Genomic DNA, 21,677 nt, shown 5'->3' with positions numbered 1-21,677 from the left:
TTTTTACTCATTTGCTTTTTATGAAACATAAATTTTAACCGTCATGGGTTTTTTTTTTTTTGTTTGTTTTTTTTCTTTTCCCCAAAACAAGACAAGGAGGAACTTAAAAGCGGGTTAAGGAAAACAAAAAAAAAAGAAGAAAAAAAAAGAAAAGTAAAATACAAAAAATTCACCTTTCACATAAAAAAAAATGCTCAAAAGACGAAAAAAATATCTACCTTACAAAGACAACTAGCTAAAGTTAGTACTTAATAAAAATGAAACTGAGAAGAAGGGATGGAAATAAATGAAACATTTTCTGCCTAAAATAAGGTGAAGAGAGAAAAAAAAAAGCCAGAGAAATAAAGTGATTTTCAAGTCAGTAGTCTGTATAATGTTGCCAGTCTCGTCAGATATATACAAAACATGAATTTCTTCTTTATGAACAGCTGGATCAGCATTTTTATAGTAAAGTCCTGGAGTAGGAGCATTTCTCCTGTCCAGTTGGTTGACACTCCGCACTTGGAAGGTTGCATAGACGCAGCTTTCAGCCAGCAGCCTTATGGAACAGCTACCTAAACAAAAACAATGGAGGGGAAAACCAGGAACAAAAAGTAGGATAGAAACAAAAACAGTGGTACAGAACTGGGTCGCTTCCTGAATATCAGAAAATTTCTCATTTAATGTCCATTGAAAAACATCAAGACGATGGTGAAGGCATTGGAGGAGCCTGAAGGGAAAAAAAAGTTTACATTTTAGAACCTCAGTAGATACAGCTGCAAACAATACCGTTTCCAAAAACAAAACAAAACTGGGGGACTATATAATGGCATGTGTGCCAGTTAAAAAGTCACAAATGTGGGCAACATGCAATTCTTTTGGTAAAATCTGTGACTGAGATTTTCTACTGCTCACACCCCTTTTAGAGACCGAGGTGGGGCCTCTACGTCCCAAAAGATCTATCACGATTTAGTCCAGAAAACTTGTGTAAATTCTGGCTGGTGGCAATTTCAGTTTGTGGCACAAAGCCTGGCCAAAGATGAAGCAAGAGGTGGGCACCTCAGACTTTTAACTAAGACTAGCATACGAAGCCATTATTACAGCCAATTAAACAAAGATGTCGGGAGCACTGGAGCGTGATCAATGGGTGTTTAATAGTTGAGTAATGGGTTTTTCACATCAGTTATTACAGGTTCATTGTGTAATGGTTCTTAATACATACAGGCACTGTATTTAAGAAAAGGAAGACAATGGATGAGATTTATCAAGATTGACATTTTCTGTAAATTACTGCATTTTTTGCCCTATAAGACTCTTTTTCCCCAAAAGTGAGGGAGAAACAGAGCGTCTTAAAGAGCGAATACTAATGAGTGGTTCCATTATGGAAGTGCTGCTTAGCACAGTAGGACTGGGGGAGCACTGAATGTAGCGCTCCTTGTGTTGGCTCTGTACTCGCCGCACTCTGTGCTCTAACATAGGGGTGCTCTGTGACCTCACACTGGGCGAGGTCACGGTAACAGAGGCAGGAAGAGCGCTGGATCTCAGGAGCAGCGGGTTGCTTTTTTTTGTCTGATCTGAGGTCTGAATAATATTGGGGGTCTGATATGAGGTCTAATTAATATTGAAGGTCTGATCTGAGGTCTGTTTGGGGGTCTGATTCAAACTGGGAGTCTTATCTGATTCCTCGTTTAAAACATAGGTGTATCTTATGGTAGGCGCATCCTCCAGCAGTCTGTATACCTAAACAAAAATCTATGGCAGCTCTGAGCTGCTCTCGAGTTCTAGCTTCATTTACTCCAGAAAACTGGAATAAATGAAGATAAATTTGTCTTGGGTGTTGGCCGCGGCCCTTTCCTGCCCCTTCTACATACCTTTTTGAAAAATGGAAATGACGGAGTTAAGAAGCATTTGTGACTCTTTTTTCCTCAAAGTCGCATTTAAAAAGTTACACACAGCTTTCGACTTTAAAGCCACTTTTCAGGCGCAAGGGAGATGATAAATCTCTCCCTATGCCCAACAGACTAACAGTGGTGTGAACAGCACCCACAGAGAACCAATCAACAACTAACAGCTGAGTGACAATACATTCCTCATCAGATACTGATCCTCAGTAACATGCATCATAGTCCAGAGCTACATTCATTGAATAGAGTTGACACTCCAAGAAACGTTAGGAGATTTAAGCCTTACAGCGTTGCCCATTTGTGAAGACGGCTCTGGACTGCAGCACAGTCTGAAAATAAGGGTGCCTTTACAAGAACCAATATCTGACCAGCTTCTGCACAGACAGAAAAAAGTCAGTATAAATTGGACCTGACAGGCGTACATTTTCATGCATAGTATGAAGGCTTATGTCTTTGCAGGCTACCTTATTTTTCGCAGATTGTCCGTCTATGTAAAAGAACATACATATATACTTACTAATGTAAACAAATCATATATTTGCATCAGCTCCTCCATTTTGTACTGTTCTAGCACCACAAAGTTTTCCAGGTCTAAACTACTTTTTCGTGCGCAGTCATGGCAATGAACTATGTATGTTTTCCGAGAATTGCTTTCGTTCGTAACAAAAAGCAGATTGAAGACTTCCACCTAGAATGGCAAAAATCGACCTTAAAACACATGTCAACATTACCATTACTCACTAGCCCACAGTTGCACTACAAAGGGCCTGTCTGGAGGAATTTTTATTAACTTCAAAGCTTTGTACAATAATTCACATTCACACTTCCTGGTACCACACCAGTCTCTGCTTTCTGGTCCCTCTTGAAAAACAGCAGTGACCCACCTTAGCTAGTGGTTGGATGAGTGTAGTTTACTGCGTCTTATGAGGGATCAAGAAGAGGAGACCTGTGGAGACTGAAAAACTTGAGAGGTGGTGGTGGTTGGGGATAAGTAAGCCAAGTATGGCCGTTTTTATTTTACATAGTTCAGAGACCTAAAAAGGCCCTTTAAATGGGTTGTCTGCCACAAGATTCCGACACTGATTGGAGGGGACCCCAGCCGACCAGATGGATAGGGAATAATGTATTGCCATGGAACCATTCCCTTTGAATGAGAATACATAACGCTGTAACTAAAAAACAGCCCAATTAAAAAAAAAAAAAAAACATTTCTATATTCACTCACCTCACAGAGGCTGCAGTAATGAGCAGTCTCCTCTTTTGTTCTTCCATGCCAAATAATCTCTTTTCCAGCTGTAATTAGAGCTTCTCTTAGTGCCTGGCATTGCTTCAGTGTCCTCAGTAAGCAATACCTGTAAGGATAAAGAGAAAAAAATAAATGTAACTGATATACAATAATGTGAGCACTGAGCTTTTTTGCTGGATATTTTTTTTTTCTCACTTAGAAGCGAGCGCCTATATGAGAATTAGTCCTAGTAATAATGGTTCACAAGCTGCAGATTCAAGGTAGAAATTTCGGTGACTTATTAGTGCTCCCCCCCCTTTCACAGTTACTGTCTTTTCACTTTATCAATGTAAACGTTCAGTCAAGAAATATCGGAGTTAAAAAAAATATATATAAAAATTCTGTGACTGAAAAATGAATTCTATAAAAGTGAATAGATTTCTTTTACAGTATACTTACGAAGTCCGTTGAGATTAATGGGAGAGTAACAGACATTCCTGTAATGAATCTGCCACGTGTGAATGTACCCCAACATGGGAGTGCCCACAACTGATTTGCTGTTCAAAACGTTTTGATGCATCATTTTACTAAGTTAAAGAGGTTTACCAGGATTACAATATCGATGGCCTATTCTCAGGATAGGACCCACCAGTCAGGCTCAAGTGAAGGGCCTGGACTGCAATACCAAGCAAAGCCGCTATACTATGTACAGCGCTGTGCTTCGTAAGCGTTGAGGTGCCACAGTGCTCAATGGAACGCTGCAGCCTCTTCAAACAGCCGAACATCGGGTTGCCATCAGATATTCACCTATTCTGAGCATAGACAGAAAACCTATTTAACCCCTGCATTGGAAAAACTGTAATGCCCTTATGCAAAAACTGCTAAGTCAAGCCTAGTCAGGCACAATGTATAGCGGATGAGAAAACATCTTAGATTATGGGAGCCTGATGGCACATGACCTTAGGTTCTATTCAGACTGGTATTACGGATTACGACAAACTGAAATAGAAGCACTTAATGAAGTACGTTTCTGCTCTTTTTGCCTGCCCAAAAAACATAATTCTAACCGGTAATAACTGACTGAAAATGCTACCAGAAAATTCCTATTAAAATCAATAGGGAAGATACATTGACTCTTCATCTGTGACTAGCCAGAAGTATAAAAATACACTTACTTTATCATCTCAAAGAGTTTTGGATCTGATACTTTAATGTTCCTTGCCATGTTCCAGGAGAGATGAACCATCGGTACTATTGACTTTACACAGTGTAGTTTGTTCCATTCGTACCTTTCCACGGCAAGTTTATACTGGCAAGCTGAAAAAGGCAATAAAATTGAAAAATTACTTACAACGTAATATGCACCTGATAAAGTCTATCATATCTATATGATGCCCCCTATACCTGTTAGCGGCCCGACATTCCAAGCAATGTTGTTACACCAGCCAATTGCTTGGACCCAATGGACTGTGCCAGCGTTTATCCAAACCAAGTCCCCAGGTCTTTGGATGAACCTGTATACTGGAACGTTTGCTTCATATAAGTCTTCAAGGTTCGGCCACCATGACCCCAACAGGAAATTTATATTATTTCTGTAAAAGGGAAAAAGAAGTACTACAATGAAAGGACACTAATCCCAGGGTATCCTGTCTGACAGCTCTAGCTCTGCTACCTCTTGAACCTACGCCTTATTTGTATTTTTCTTAGTGCTATACTGTTATTTTGTGCTAGAGGATGTGGTTAGATTCATGTCACACTTGACATTTTATTGTCCACTTTTAGACGTTGGCGACTTTTTAACAGGAGGGTGGTCTCGTCTTACTAGACCCAAGTGTTGAAGATGGATTAATAAAGAATCTGGAAGCAGTACAAAAAGACTGCAATATAGATTTGGAAGAGCAGACCTATGAAGCTGCAGATACAGTACTGACCCATTACTGTGCCATATAGTCTTCCTAAAAAATGTAAGTCCATGTGCCATTGAGACCCACATGGCATGAGGACTCATTGCAGAAAACTCGTAGCATGAAGCATTCTTGTCCATTTTCATTCTGTGACTCAATTGGGCATGTGAATGGCCTGGTAAATAAAAAATTCACCCGGGCGCTCAGATACAACTGTCTTTAAAAGTTTGAGATTGGAACTGCAGTCTCAATCAAACCTTAAAGGAGTATTCCAGCTTTTAGACATTGATGACATTCGGCATCCCCACCGAGCAGCTCTTCTGCAATAGCTTTGGCACAGGAACGACATAGCTCTGTCCACTGTATAATGGGCAGAGCTGCTGCAGGGCTCCCGCTGAAGTGAGCAGCACTGCAGTAACCAGCTCCGTCCACTACACAAAGGACAGAACTGTGTCATTTGGGTATTTCCTTCCAGAGTCATCAATAAAAAAGTACTGGACAACCCATTTAAAGACTCCGAAGAGCACAATTATTTTAATATGATTTTTGATGTTTTAGCATTTGCTTCATTCACTTACTTTTCACAAAACTCATTCAGTACACACCAGTATGACTCGGGGACAACAAACCATTCGCAGTCTCCAGGGCCAATATTTATATTCACTGAACAAAAATTATTGTTTTCTTGATGACCTAGATGAAGAGGAGACATACAATAACCACTCAGCATATTTATATACACAACGGTAACTTGCATCAAAAACTACACTTCGTTAAAAAAAAGTTAAAGAAAATCTATTAAAAAAAAAATCAGCAGTCAGAAAACTACTAAAGAATTACTAAAATATATCCGCATCAGTATGTTTTATTTATTATAGAAGAATATGGGTGACACAGTCCCTCCAAGTCCTCAAATTCAGTCAAGTTACAGCCCATGAGAACTGTGCTACTAAGATACCAACCTGGAGTTCTGCTTCCAGGGACCTTCATGTACAACTGAACGGTATTCATTCCTAGAATGGTATGACCAACATGACTTAACAGATTTCCAGCTGACACAACACGTGCAAATGCCGGAAGTTTGGTCAATTCATGAAGTTGTAATTTCCACCTTCAAAGTGAGAAGGAAAATTTAGATTTATTACATACGTATAATCGAAATTCCTTAAAAGTAGATTTTTACATTTGTAATTTCAATATAGAGTGTTACAGGCTTTGGGATATTTTTTTTTTTTTAAATCATCCATTTCGCCTATTTGGGGATAAAAAATTTTAATTGGTCTTTACGAAAAACGTTCAGTCAGGGAGCTGCTCTGAAGGCTGGATCTGTAGCCTTTATCTCTAAAATCCTGATAACTCAAACACTCATCATAGCTCAATTCTTATTAAACTCTGTGCCAATTTAGAATCAGTGTATAAGCTGGAAGGAGTTTGGAGATGAGCGCTACAGAGTTGTCACAAAAGTCAGTAGATACGCTGAAACTGAAAGCTGTAGAGGAAAAACTGCTGACATTTTTTAATAAAGACCAAATAAAAAATATATATTTTAGCTCAACATGAGTAAAATGCAATGATAAAAAAAAAAAAATCCCACCCAAAGGTGTCTATAGCCTCAAAATACTGTATATACATATAGATATAATATGTCCTATACTTTGCTGCAAAATGCGGCTGTGGACCTATTGAAGTCAATGCATCGGCAAATAATGCAGATGCCGCACAGATCGCATCCGTATTTTGCAGAACTGTAGACCACAAAATACATACCGTCATGTGCATGCACCCTTACTGCTCTATAAACACACACAGTCAGAAAGTGAACACACCGGCTGCTTAAACCCAGATACCAGTGTGCAAAAACAAAAATCTGTCCGTGTCTAGAATAGCAGCCATTCACCACACAGGAGGATCATCTAACAAAACTATCATCTTACTTTTTCTCATCGGATAAGTCAATGTTGGTCCCAAACTTAATTGTCTTAAATGGTCCTTTCCTTTTCCGACCACAACTTTGGAGGAGAAAAAAAAGAAAACCGAATAAAATACAAGTATTTGGGAGGCATGTCAAATAACACTACTATATTAAAACATAAAACTGTATACAAGAAATACTGCATCTACCTCAAAAAGCTACCTCAAATGAAGGGGAAAAAACTATGGGAGAGATTTGTCAAAACTAGTTATGGGCAACTTAGCCAGTTTTCCTATACACCAATCAGATTCCACCTTTCATTCTCCAAAGGAGCTGTGAAAAATGAAAGGTGGAATCTGACTGATTTCTCTGGGCGACTAAGGCTAGTTTCATATTTTCATTACCAGTTTCAGGCAGAGAACAGCCTGCTGGAGCTCTCCGGATCGGGCATAGCCGGATGTTACCACAATGCCCACTGGCCCCACTGACTATAATACTGCTACCTATCAAATATACCGCTATTTGGCCGGACAAAAAAACGATGCATGCAACAGTTTTTTTCTGACCGAATCCCGGCAAATTTCCTTTACACACTTTTTAATAAATGTACGTTATTACTCACTTATCTGAAGATGTAGATTCACTATCCGAATGGTCCTTGTGGTGACTTTTCTTTTCATTTTCCTCCTATAGAAATAAAATGGGGAAAAAAAATAAACTAATATACAGAGGCAAGAAACCGTAGCCATTTGCATACTGCCTAAACTTGGTAATATTTCTTTAAAAGCTCAGTGAAACTCAGGTAACTTCACTAAAGAGAATGCATTTGAAAAAAAAGCTTGTCTATGGAGAAACGGCCTAAGTGACCAATCTTGGGGACAGCTGCACTTATCTTCTGGGCAAATACAATTTATCATCAGCAACATAAGTCATGTACAGAATGCGTCCCTAAAGAAAAAGGATGAAAAACGCCTTTTTAGGAGGTTTTGTTTGCCTAGATAACTGTAATGAGCACATAAATATACAGTACAGTTAAAGGGAAACTTCCATCAGCCAGAGGTATCATTTTTAACTCTATATTCATAGAAAACTATTTTTCTAGGATTTCTAGTTGTATCTTTTGTTTCTTGTTTCATCAGTACTAAACCATTGAAAACTGAATACAAAATATTATCCTTCTGTAGCAGTCAAGCCAAATGATGAAACCTTTTATACAGATGGGTAATCCACTGTCAGTTTACTGATGCAGTGAGGGAAACATGTTATCTGAATGGTAATCCTCATGATAATAGGTGTAGCATTGCATTTATTAGTATAATGTGTGATCCTCTAGTTAAGTCCCTACAGGGGACTTTCTCTGGTCAAAATGAAGGTCTAACTGAGAAAGTCAAGCAAGGCTGTTTGCTACGCTAAAAGCCTAAAAAAACAGTTGAAGAGCCAGGATAGGAATTAGAAAACATGAAGCGACTTTAAAAAAAATTATATCTAGAGTAAGAAATAGAACACATAGAAAAGCATCCACTTTTTTTTACCCAAAATAAAAAAATGACATATGTTGTTAAAGGGGTTGTTCCAAGTTATCCTATGTACAGGAGCACTGTACTCGGCTATCTCCGGCACTCCCATATAAAGAACGAATGGAGGGGCAGTGCGCGCATGCACAACCTGCCGCTCCATCAGAACAGGGGAGCGAGACCTCTTCTTGACATCAGTGGGGGTCCCAGCGTTCGGACCCCCAGCGATCAGCTAGTTATCACCTTTCCTGTGGATAGGGGATAATGTATAAACTTGGCACAACCTCTTTAATATATAATAAAACTATTTTGGTACAAAGGTCCCTTTAAGCTATATACAACGGCAAATTGCAATGCACATATCAGGTACCGACAAGCATTTATTCAGGCCCTAAGTATAATGTCTATACAGACCACCCTGTTATGTCAGGATATGTATATATTAATGTATATCTCCCATCCAACCACATCCCCAGTTTTATTTTCTCTGCATTCGCTGGTTAAAAATGCAATAAAAACTGTTTGAAAAACACCATATAAAAGTTACTGACCCGTAGTGATTCCTGGAATGAAGCAGCCTGGTACTGGGCGTACTTTGCAATAGTAGTATGCGAGCGACTACTCTCACAACGCCAGATTTTCTTTGTTCCAGTTGTATCCCAGTTCTCATCTGAAGGCTGTAACAACTGCGTCCGCACTTCGACTATGTGTTCAGTATTTGCTTCTACCAGTGTTTTAGTAGAAAACAGACCAAGGTCTAAAAAACAAAAGTGTATAGGGCTTTTTACATTTGTACGGAGTAAGGCAACATGCACACGAACGTTGTTTTGGTCCGCATCAGAGTCCGCATTCACTTCAATGGGGCCACAAAAGAGCCACACCGTGTGCTGTCCGCATCCGTTGCATGGGCCGCACAAAAAAAATATAACTTGTCCTATTCTTGTCCGTTTTGCGGACAAGAATAGGCAGTTATATCAATGGCTGTCCGTGCCGTTCCGCAAATTGCGGAATGCACACGGACGCCATCCGCAATTTGCGGACTGTTAAACACACAACGGTCTTGTGTATGAGGCCTAAAACACAAGTATTACAACATAAGTACAAGCATTAATAGTATATAACTATGCACCTAAAATCCACAAACCAGTACCCTGTAATAAGTAAGTATGGGTGGGCAATCACAGCCTCAGCCGACTAACAGGAGGATCATCTAACAAAACTATGATCTTACTTTTTCTCATCAGGGTCAATATTGGATCTCACAGTATGGTGCTACAGTTCTAGTATATTTTACTTAGAAAGAACAGTCATCCTAGATCCACTGGGTGCACATGCCGCGATGTCACAAGGACACGTAAATAGTGTGGGTGAGAGGAATAGGTAGGAGACAATATAGTACAGTACCTAACTTAAGTGCTCCAGCAAGGCCACGGATAACAGTAACAGGATTGTTCGGATTCGTGCAGAACTGATGAAGAGGTGGGAAGAAAGCATCTCTCTTATTCTCCAGCTGTAAAATGAAAAACAAAGTGTTAGCACGCAGCATTTGAACGTTGCCAGCTATATTGAAAAGTTACAAGGGTTTCCAGAGACATTATAACTGATTAGCTATCCTGAGTATAGGCTATCAGTATCTGATTGGTGGGGGTCCAACACCCGGGAGCTCCGCCGATCAGCTGTTTGTGTAGGCAGTGGAGCTCTCAGTAGCGGCACCGCTTTCCCACAGCTTCTCCTAGGCCATGTGACGACACCTTCATTGTTCACATGGCCTAGGCGCAGCTCAGGCACGTAGAAGTGAATGGGGCTGAGCCAAATACCAAGCATAGCCGCTATACTATGTACAGCGCTATACTATGTACAGCGCTGTACTTGGTAAGCTGCAATAAGGCTCCTGTGAGATTCTTCTCAAAACAGCTGATCGTCAGGGGTCCCGGGTGTCAGATCCCCACCGATCAGATACTGATGACCTATCCAGAGGATAGGTCATCAGTTAAAAGAATCCCTTTTAAAGTACTAGTGAATGTGTACACTTAAGGGCTATACTCACATAGATGCTCGGTGTTGGAGGATTTAATTTATCTGTAGGTAAAGGAGGATAAGGTGGTGGAGGTGGCCGAGGAGGTGGGCACTTGTCCAGTAAAATGCTACTGTTTGATAAACCATTTTTACCCAGATTCCTAAAAAAAAAAGGAGGAAAAAAGTCATAAGATATGTTAATACACTGAACGCCAGGCTTGGACTGGGCCAGCCAGAGAAACCCATTTTAGGCCCCCAAACCATGAGGGCCTCCTTTACAATGAAAATGCACTAGGACACATGAACTTTGCAGTGCGGCATTAACAACCCACAGATAAAGGGTGCACAAACTACTCCACCATCCTCTACACAAGCGGTGCACTGATGGCCTCACCCCATCGGAAAAGACAAACTAGCATCCCCAACATAAGCTGTGCACTCGTGGTCGTCCCCCGTGATGCAATGACAGCCAGGCCCATGTGGTCGCTGATGTACGTTACGACAGGCTAGGCTGCAGCAGGATGACAAGGCTTGAGTATGGAGGCAGCAGCCCAACCAAGGACGTGCAGGAAAGTAAGTGTTTGTGATAAACCCTGAGGGGGACCCTCAGGGCGGATGATGAATGAATCCCCCTTTAAAGAGGATCTGTCACCTCTAATGATATGTATTATGTAGTAACTTCTTGCATTCTCCATGTAATACCAATTCTGGAGCATCTATTCTCATGAAGCACTGCTGTGCCATTCCTGCTAGAAGTTTACTAATAATGTGCCAGCAGTCTGCAGTAATAGATCTGTATGCCCAAGCCGTGCGAGGTAAAAAAAAAAAATCAAGGAAAAATAAAAAGACATGGCACTTGGGATGCTGTGATAAAAACAAAAATAAAACAAGGATGCATGCAACTTTAGGGTGGGCCCTAGGCACCCCATTCCAGCTCTGCCATCCTTTTAAAAGGAGACTCAGACAAGTCCATTCATTTTCTATAGTCAGATAACACTGTCACTAATGGGGTTTGTCGGGATCACTGACGGCACGTCGCCAGAAGTCCTCACCCATGTTTTCCTACATATACAGAGTGGAGAAGTGTCACGTGAGATTAGGGGGCTTCATATTACACATCATTGGTATACACTCCAAAGGGTATTCAAGGATTCATTTTGATGGCCTATCCTCAATTACAAGCTCCATCTACTGCACAATGGACGGAGCTGTGTAATTCTGGCGCCGGGGCTGGCAGGGTATTGACAGAGCAGATGTTCATGGCCTATCCCGAGGACAGGCTATCAATCATAAAATCCTGGCCAGTCCCTTTAAGGCAATGCCATCATGGTTATAGCTCATGTTATCAGGGGAAACATGGACTAGATTGTTTGCATGTGCCTGATATTCTTTCCCTGGCAAACAAGCAGTGGTTGGCATTGCTGCATATTCACCACTTGTATTAAAGGGAAGCTGTTAGGTCATTTATGTCATATAAACTGCCCAAGGTACCTTTACAACATGCTCATGGTGCTCCAGAAGTGACTTTTGTTCCCTCTCTTCAAAGGGGTATTCCCATTTTGGACATGGGCATATTGCTAGGATATGCCCCCAATGTCTGATAGGTGCAGGGTACGCTCGGCTATTTTCGGCAGTCCAATCGAAACAAATGGAGGTCGGTTGTGCATGCGCAGTGCGCCCTCTAGCACTTTGCTGTCTCCGTTCTAAGTACAGGTGTGGGTCCCTGAGGTGGGACCCGCAACTATCAGATATTGGGGGCATAACCTAGCGATATATCCCCAATGAGCAAGATGGGGAAACCTTTTTATCTTGTAAAGCTAACTTTTAAAACACCACATGTGCTGTATACAAACATGCAGCACGTGCAGTAAACCCTTGAAGCCAGGGCCTGTACACCACAGTAACTGTGCTTGTGCCCCTCTCCACAAACTTCAGTGAGCAGGCAGCCTGCCTTAAAGAGGACCTTTCACTAGAATAAAACATCTAAACTAACTATACAGACATGTAGAGCGGCGCCCAGGGATCTCCCTGCACTTACTGTTATACCTGGCAGGAACAGATTAGAGCAGTGAATTGCGTGTTTGTAAAGAGGAAGGGGGGGGGGGGGGGGCGGCAGGAGATGAATCGGATAGAAGGAAGTATATTTCTCTGCTAAAATATATTACAGTTACATATATCTGCTTTTTTTATGGGAAAAAATAAAACAGCTACATTTGAACCTCTTCCAGATCCTGCCATTTTGACCCTCCTGACCTTGCCTAATTTTACAATAGTAAAATAGCTTTTTAATGGAAAGGGGTGTTTGTACACTTCAAACTTTTTATTTTAAAAAAAAAAAAACAACTTTTTAAAAAAAAACTTTTGTTCCACTAACGGACCAACTTTTGAGGGCCCCTTCTACAATGCATTACAACACAGTGTATTGTACATTATTTTAACAGTCAGAATTAGACTGGCAGTTGTCTAAGTAAGAGACCCAACCTGGGGCTGAGCCTCAAAGGCCTCCTTAGCTGGCAGGCCTGAGACCTTTGTAAGTTCTCAGGCTGCGACTGGCACCCGACAATCGCATTGCAGGGACCCGATGGGGTGAGATAGGAAGTCCCCTCCCTGTGTATACCCCTTAGATGTGGCATTCAGCACTGGCATCACCATCAAAAAGGGTTAATCCGCCAGCATGGGATCTTTCAGCTGTGACGGCGGATACAGCAAGGGTCTTGCTGTCAGTAACAGCAGGGCCCCTGCTCTTGATCGAGCAAGCACAGTTCCCGTGCCCACCCAATTAGTGTGCCATACATGATCGGCAAGGGTCCAGACCTGTCTGCTAGCCACACTGTACATGTACAGTGAGGGTTGGGAAGGGGTCAACTAAATATCTATCATTTTGTGTATACAGCATCTAAACAGACCTATGTGTCTCCATGGTTACAGACTACAAACATCTGTGTGTAGTCTAGTTCTAGTCTTCATGTGTTAATTCACTTTACTGCCCTCTCTGCCTGGTAACCTACAGAGCAGATGCGCCGGAGCATGGAATTGAAACATCTACACATTTCTAGCTAGGATTGCTCCCTCTACACAATAGGATATTTGTGGCTAATTTTTGAACAGACAAGGGTTTCCCGTTTTGGTAAGAAAGATGTAAGGTGACAATGCTAAGGGATCCAGGAGCTGGAGCTCCCAGTATCATCAATATTCATTTTTAGAGGAGAGATAGCGGGCATACATGTTCATATATTCGGTTTAAAACAAATGGGCACTGCCCACTCGTGGAGCACCTTTTCACATTACTACCATCTCCAAGAAATCTTTTAAGGCCAAAAAGAGGACTGGATCTTGACAGGTAAAGAAGGGGAAATATTTTCTATTGGTCTCATGTGAAAGGGGTTGTTAGTTACACATAAGATCTCAGACGTGCATCTACTTTTGATCCCACACGGCCAGGTAGAGGGTAATTGTGCACATATTACAGGGAGTGCAGAATTATTAGGCAAGTTGTATTTTTGAGGATTAATTTTATTATTGAACAACAACCATGTTCTCAATGAACCCAAAAAACTCATTAATATCAAAGCTGAATATTTTTGGAAGTAGTTTTTAGTTTGTTTTTAGTTTTAGCTATTTTAGGGGGATATCTGTGTGTGCAGGTGACTATTACTGTCCATAATTATTAGGCAACTTAACAAAAAACAAATATATACCCATTTCAATTATTTATTTTTACCAGTGAAACCAATATAACATCTCAACATTCACAAATATACATTTCTGACATTCAAAAACAAAACAAAAACAAATCAGTGACCAATATAGCCACCTTTCTTTGCAAGGACACTCAAAAGCCTGCCATCCATGGATTCTGTCAGTGTTTTGATCTGTTCACCATCAACATTGCGTGCAGCAGCAACCACAGTCTCCCAGACACTGTTCAGAGAGGTGTACTGTTTTCCCTCCTTGTAAATCTCACATTTGATGATGGACCACAGGTTCTCAATGGGGTTCAGATCAGGTGAACAAGGAGGCCATGTCATTAGATTTTCTTCTTTTATACCCTTTCTTGCCAGCCACGCTGTGGAGTACTTGGACGCGTGTGATGGAGCATTGTCCTGCATGAAAATCATGTTTTTCTTGAAGGATGCAGACTTCTTCCTGTACCACTGCTTGAAAAGGTGTCTTCCAGAAACTGGCAGTAGGACTGGGAGTTGAGCTTGACTCCATTCTCAACCCGAAAAGGCCCCACAAGCTCATCTTTGATGATACCAGCCCAAACCAGTACTCCACCTCCACCTTGCTGGCGTCTGAGTTGGACTGGAGCTCTCTGCCCTTTACCAATCCAGCCACGGGCCCATCCATCTGGCCCATCAAGACTCACTCTCATTTCATCAGTCCATAAAACCTTAGAAAAATCAGTCTTGAGATATTTCTTGGCCCAGTCTTGACGTTTCAGCTTGTGTGTCTTGTTCAGTGGTGGTCGTCTTTCAGCCTTTCTTACCTTGGCCATGTCTCTGAGTATTGCACACCTTGTGCTTTTGGGCACTCCAGTGATGTTGCAGCTCTGAAATATGGCCAAACTGGTGGCAAGTGGCATCTTGGCAGCTGCACGCTTGACTTTTCTCAGTTCATGGGCAGTTATTTTGCGCCTTGGTTTTTCCACACGCTTCTTGCGACCCTGTTGACTATTTTGAATGAAACGCTTGATTGTTCGATGATCACGCTTCAGAAGCTTTGCAATTTTAAGAGTGCTGCATCCCTCTGCAAGATATCTCACTATTTTTGACTTTTCTGAGCCTGTCAAGTCCTTCTTTTGACCCATTTTGCCAAAGGAAAGGAAGTTGCCTAATAATTATGCACACCTAATATAGGGTGTTGATGTCATTAGACCACACCCCTTCTCATTACAGAGATGCACATCACCTAATATGCTTAATTGGTAGTAGGCTTTCGAGCCTATACAGCTTGGAGTAAGACAACATGCATAAAGAGGATGATGTGGTCAAAATACTCATTTGCCTAATAATTCTGCACGCAGTGTATAACCAATCTTCTCTCCCTTCTCTGTTATACTGATGCCTGTTCAGTAGTACAAATGACTGAGAATGAGAGTTCTTCAGCAAGTAGCAGATAATTGCTATGAAAGGGGGGGCGTCTGATCAAAAACCAATTAGCTGTTTGGGTGTTGTCCCCCACATGCATCAGGGTATTGTCCGGCGCATTTGGGTTCGGGGGACAGTCTAATTTGGGAGGGGAGCTCCTCATTTTCCCCAGACCGATGTCAGGGAGAGAAGGATGGGGTGAAGTGACTATGTTCTCCCAGGAGATGAACCGCCGGGACAGAGAGGACAACGGCTCCAGAATGTGCATAGCCACCGTAAATACAGATCAATAGAAAGTGCTAGTCTTGTCCGCCAAACAGACAATTATAGAACATGCTCTATAGAATTTTTTGATCCACAAAAAACACTGGGAATGAATGGGTTAGGCTTCATTCACATCACCGTTCAGCCTTTCCGTTCTCCTGCTCCATTTAGGAGCAGGAGAACGGAAAGGACGGAAAAGGCACATAACTGACGCCAAACTGAGTCTAAGGACCCCATAGACTATAATGGGGTCCGTTATGTTTCCGCTCAGAAGATGATTTTTAAGTGGAGACAAAAGTTGTGCATGCAATACTTTTGTCTCCACTTAAAAATCATCTTCTGAGCGGAAACATAACTGACCCCATTATAGTCTATGGGGTCCTAAGGGCTCCGTTTGGCGTCAGTTATGTGCCTTTTCCGTCCTTTCCGTTCTCCGGCTCCTAAACGGAGCAGGAGAACGGAAAGGCTGAACGGTGATGTGAACATAGCCTCAATGTGCTCTCTGCACAGCACACGGATCAAACATATGATCGCGTGCACAAAGCCTTACACTGGTACAACTGACACACAAAGCCAAGGAGTGAATGAAGAAAGGACAAGCAGAATCGTTTCTATATCTATATTATATGTACAATCAAGTAGCACAGAATATTGAGGGGTCTAAAACCAAGGCCACAGATGAGACCACTGATAAAGGTCCTACTGGACCGAAATGTATGGCGGAACATTGTGGGCATATATGGACTATTATTCCATTACTGGAAACTGGATCTTGCATTGTGATACTATACAATAAACTGATACGTTTAATTTGCATACAATAATCAGAGGGCCGCAAATTTCTCAAAACATTCAAGTAACTGCCAAGTCCTTTGCGGGCACCTACCTGCAGTGTGCAGAACCCCAATGTATACTATAAAACCAGGAGGACATTCACACCCTAACATGTGGAGGAGACAATAATTCATACAGGTCTACTGACTGGTGCAGTCTATATTTAACCCCTTCCCGACCAGCGAAGTACATGTGCAGTGCCCCCCCAGCACGCTCTGATCAGATGGGGTGCGGGCAGGGGCTTGGCAGTTTCTGCTGTATATGCCGGTATCGGTGAATACTGGCCGCTGTATGTGCAGGGTTTGTGGATGGAAGAGGCTCCCTCTCCATCAGGTCCCCACACTGTGGTGATGGGAACCCAATGGCTGCTGTGGCAGCCCGATACCCATCCAAAAAAAGACATATTGGGTATCGCCGCATCCATAACTACATCTACAAAAATATCACAATCCACCCCGTCAGGTGGCTGCCATAAAGAGTAAATTAAAAACTGGTAATTTTTTGGTCACCTTGCCTCACAAAAAGTGTAATACCTAGTGATCAAAAGTAGTATGTACTAGGGAGCAACTGATTATCGGTTTTACCAATATTATTGGGCGATATTCAGGATTTTGAACGTTATCGGCATCTATTTTGCCGATATTCCGATAACGTATCGGGAACATGGATCGCGCTGTCAGCGCTATCCGTGCTCCCTCAGCAGCACAGGGAAGAAGGAAGCAGTGTCTCCCTCCCCCCCTGTGTCGCTGTCACCAATGAGAGGAGGGAGGACAAGAGGAGGGGAGGGGCTGTGGCCACTGCGCCACCAATGAAGATAACCCCTGCCGCACCCGAGGGGTTAACTGCCGCGGATCGCAGCTAACGCTCAGAGGTCGGGAGCCGGATATGCGATTCTGCAGCCAGCTCCCGCCTCCTGTGTATGAATTAATGAGAGAGTTATCTTCATTGGTGGCGCAGTGCCCCTCCTCCTCAGTGGAAGTTCCGATCGGAGCCCCAGCAGTGTAATCCTGGGGTGCCGATCGGTTACCATGGCAGCCAGGACGCTACTGAAGCCCTGGCTGCCATAGTCAGCTCCCTTGCTTCTGTGTGCACAAAGAGATCCATCAGGGTGAATAAGACAAGGGTTCTAGTCCCTAAGGGGGCTAATAGTTAGTAATAAAAAAATAAAAAAAACACACCAAAATATTAATTATAAATGAAAAAGAAAGATTTACAAAAAAAACTAAAAACTACCAGGTTAACAATAAACATAACATTTTTTTTTTTTCAAAAATGAAAATTCACAGAATATTGGTATAAATTATTGGCTATCGGCCTGAAAGTTCACAGATTATCGGTATCGGCCCTAAAAAATCAATATCGGTCGATCCCTAGTATGTGCCCCAAAATAGTAGCTATTGAGCAGCTGAGTTATCACTGTCTTAAAAGTAGAGAAATTCAAATTCTGAAAATTGGCAGTTTTTCCCAAAAATTTTTTACATTTTTAATGTTTTGTCCATAAATCTGTACTATGCTATATCACATTAAACATGGCCCTGCACAATAAGTCCAACGGGGGAAAAAAAAATCTCAGAATTCACTTGTTAAGTAAATTACCACTGAAGAGGCAGTGCCCGTATCGGGAAGAGTCGTGGTCCCAACTAAACTGCAAGCTTTATGGCACTTTTCTGCTGTGATCTGCCTGAAACGTTGGTAAAAACACCCTGCAGTAAGGACACAATCTAATCAGCATTTTTGCAGTGGATTGGGATGCATTCACATGACTGTATCAGTTTTGCAGATCCACAAAATACGGATGCGGCGGCCTGTGTAGGTGACACACTTTTCACAGGTCCTATTTAAAAAATACCTATTCTTGTCCACAATATAGACAAGAACCGGACATGTTCTATAATTTGCTGCTTGGCCTCACAGATGCAGACAGACTACATCCGTGCATTTTTAAGAACTCTAGAAATGTGGATTAGATGCGGACTGAAAATACAGTCGTGTGAATGCACCCTTAACGTAACTTTTTAATTAACTGCTGAAGGAGTATTGCTAACTGGACGTTTATGGATTAAGCTACTTTCACACTGGCGTTTTGGCTTCCTGTTTGTGAGATCCGTTCAGGGCTCTCACAACGGATCAGTTTGGCCCTAATGCATTCTGAATGGAAAAGGATCCGCTCAGAATGCATCAGTTTGCCTCCGTTCAGTCACCATTCCGCTCTGGAGGCGGACACCAAAATGCTGCTTGCAGTGTTTTGGTGTCCGTCTGACGAAACTGAGCCAAACGGATCCGTCCTGGCACACAATTTAAGTCAATGGGGACGGATCTGTTTTCACTGACACAATAGAAAACGGATCTGTCCTGGCACACAATTTAAAGGGTTTCTATCACTTCATATGACATAATTAGCTGGCAGACACTAGCGATCTGCTAGTGTCTGCTCTGGCCAACCATCCTACTATAATCACTTGTGGGGCAGCGGTTTTGCTAAAAAACTAACTTTTATAAATATGCTAATGAGCCTCTAGGTGCTATGTGGGCGTCATTAGCACCTAGAGGCTCCGTCTACCTTCATACACAGCGGCCGCCCAGCACGTCCCTCCAGCCCGCCCATGTCCTCCTCCGTGTGACGCAGCGGCCGAATTCTCGCGCATGCGCCGTGCGCGGCTGTATTCGGCGCATTAGATATGTCTGAGCTCGGAGCTGTCAGACATTCAATGCGCATGCGCCGAATACAGCCGCGCATGCGCATTGAATGTCTGACCGCTCCGAGCTCAGACATCTCTAATGCGCCGAATACAGCCGCGCACGGCGCATGCGCGAGAATTCGGCCGCTGCGTCACACGGAGGAGGACATGGGCGGGCTGGAGGGACGTGCTGGGCGGCCGCTGTGTATGAAGGTAGACGGAGCCTCTAGGTGCTAATGACGCCCACATAGCACCTAGAGGCTCATTAGCATATTTATAAAAGTTAGTTTTTTAGCAAAACCGTTGCCCCACAAGTGATTATAGTAGGATGGTTGGCCAGAGCAGACACTAGCAGATCGCTAGTGTCTGCCAGCTAATTATGTCATATGAAGTGATAGAAACCCTTTAAGTCAATCTGTTTTCACTGACACAATCTGGCACAATAGAAAACGGATCCGTCCTCCATTGACTTTCAATGGTGTTCAAGATCCGTCTTGGCAATGTTAAAGATAATACAAACTGATCCATTCTAAACGGATGCAGACGGTTGTATTATCTTAACGGATCCGCACCGAACGCGAGTGTGAAAGTAGCCTTAGTGAGAGACTATGCCATGAATGTCAAAGGTGGGACCCACAACTATCTCAAGGACGAGGCCCTGACATGAACAACCAACACACCGCAAATGCTCAACATTTAAATCCCCAAAAAAACTTTAAGATGAATGCTCTGCCAATGAAAAAACCTAAATACCCATCTATACCAGGCTCTTTTCATATAGCAGCCTATGATATTCACCTCCTCCAAATTCAGTGGCTGAATATGTTCGAATAATGTTAGAGTAAGAGCAAGCAAGAAAACCAACTCAGGATGAGCTTTGTAAGGCTACTTTCACATAAGCGTTTTTCTTTTCCGGCATAGAGTTCCGTCACAGGGGCTCTATACCGGAAAATAACTGATCAGTTTTATCCCCATGCATTCTGAATGGAGAGCAATCCGTTCAGGATGCATCAGGATGTCTTCAGTTCAGCCATTTTGACTGATCAGGCAAAAGAGAAAACCGTAGCATGCTACGGTTTTATCTCCGGCGGAAAAAACTGAAGACTTGCCTGAATGCCGGATCCGGCATTTTCTTTCCATCCGGATTGCCGGATCCGTCCTTCCGGTCTGCGCATGCGCAGACCTTTAAAAATGAGAAAATAAATAAATACCGGATCCGTTTTGCCTGATGACACCGGAAAAACAGATCCGGTATTGCAATGCATTTTTCTGACTGATCAGGCATTTTTCAGACTGATCAGTCTGAAAAATGCCTAATCATCCAGAAAAAACGACATGCGTTTGCATACAGTTTGCCTGATCAGGCAGGCAGTTCAGGCAACGGAACTGTCTGCCGGAATCAAACAACGCAAGTGTGAAAGTACCCTAAACCTCCATGTTCCATTGGGCACATACAGACGGGCAACACAAGGCATTTAGCACAGGGCCACATGGTTAGTGTGTAATTCACCAAATGCATCTCATCACAAGAGCGGAATACCAAAAAATACGTATCTTACCATTTCTCAATCGTTCTCTTGAAGGAACCAAAACAATAATGTGCTCTTGTAATGGCAATGAACATTTGCAGAAGCAAAAAATTCTACAGTCCCAATAAAGTTTACACCATGGTTATGTAAAGCGCTTGCAGACCAGGACCACCAGGTGGCGCTGTACAGGACAGGTTTTACACATTCCATGAAATGCAGTTTTGAACACTAATGGCAGAGCGAGCTTCACCTTCAATAGGGGAAAGAGAATAAAAAACAGAACAAACCCTGATATTACGCAGCCCATATTATGTTCAAATGGTTACTTACACCAGCCATATACAACGGGGGCACCTCTATGCAAGTATTGAGTCCCTCACAGTCTTTTCTAAGCCACATGTAAGCAAGGATCCAGAGAATAGGCGATAAATATCTGGATGTTGGGGCACACCGATCACTAGGTGTTTTTCCAAATCACTATCTACATTTAAAAAAAATTATATAATGTGCAAATTTTTCCACCGGCCAGTAGGTCTAATAACAATATCCTGTTCTGTATGTGTAACTTCTCCGTAGCCATTATCACCACCATGACAAGTAAGGCTGGGTTCACATAGCGTTTTTGCCATCCGTTTAATGTATACTAAAATGTATACGTTAAACGGATGCCTCAGACTGATGCCATACAGTGGTGTCCATTCATCATAGAGTTCCATTGTAAAAAAAAATATGTATTTGTATGTGTTTTTCTACTGGACTGTGCAGGATATAAGAACGAGGTATACTGCATTTTTGTATTTATATTTTTTCTAACGTGCATGTCAAAAT

The 21,677-nt window shown here is 42.3% G+C and overlaps 1 protein-coding gene across 8 annotated transcripts in view; it reads right to left on the bottom strand.

Moving 5' to 3' along the window:
• Positions 1-318: 318 nt before the first annotated feature.
• The window catches only part of KDM6A (lysine demethylase 6A), a 120,987-nt gene continuing 99,628 nt past the window's right edge, over positions 319-21,677 (bottom strand). For 6 of the 8 annotated variants that reach the window (XM_040423813.1, XM_040423814.1, XM_040423817.1 and 3 more), the window contains 12 exons: positions 10,486-10,615; positions 9,843-9,948; positions 8,990-9,195; positions 7,547-7,611; positions 6,947-7,021; positions 5,975-6,123; positions 5,591-5,705; positions 4,513-4,700; positions 4,284-4,425; positions 3,109-3,235; positions 2,401-2,571; positions 319-709 (listed from right to left, as the gene is read on the bottom strand). In XM_040423813.1, the coding sequence (XP_040279747.1) occupies positions 680-709; positions 2,401-2,571; positions 3,109-3,235; positions 4,284-4,425; positions 4,513-4,700; positions 5,591-5,705; positions 5,975-6,123; positions 6,947-7,021; positions 7,547-7,611; positions 8,990-9,195; positions 9,843-9,948; positions 10,486-10,615 (1,504 nt within the window). In that variant the 3' untranslated portion in view covers positions 319-679. Of the gene's footprint in view, positions 710-2,400; positions 2,572-3,108; positions 3,236-4,283; positions 4,426-4,512; positions 4,701-5,586; positions 5,706-5,974; positions 6,124-6,946; positions 7,022-7,546; positions 7,612-8,989; positions 9,196-9,842; positions 9,949-10,485; positions 10,616-21,677 lie in introns of those variants that run through there. The other 2 variants (XM_040423819.1, XM_040423820.1) reach the window with 1 other exon arrangement.

This window comes from Bufo bufo, chromosome 3, assembly GCF_905171765.1.
Source record: "Bufo bufo chromosome 3, aBufBuf1.1, whole genome shotgun sequence".
Classification (NCBI taxonomy): domain Eukaryota; kingdom Metazoa; phylum Chordata; class Amphibia; order Anura; family Bufonidae; genus Bufo; species Bufo bufo.
This window is presented reverse-complemented; position numbering and strand designations above follow the sequence as displayed.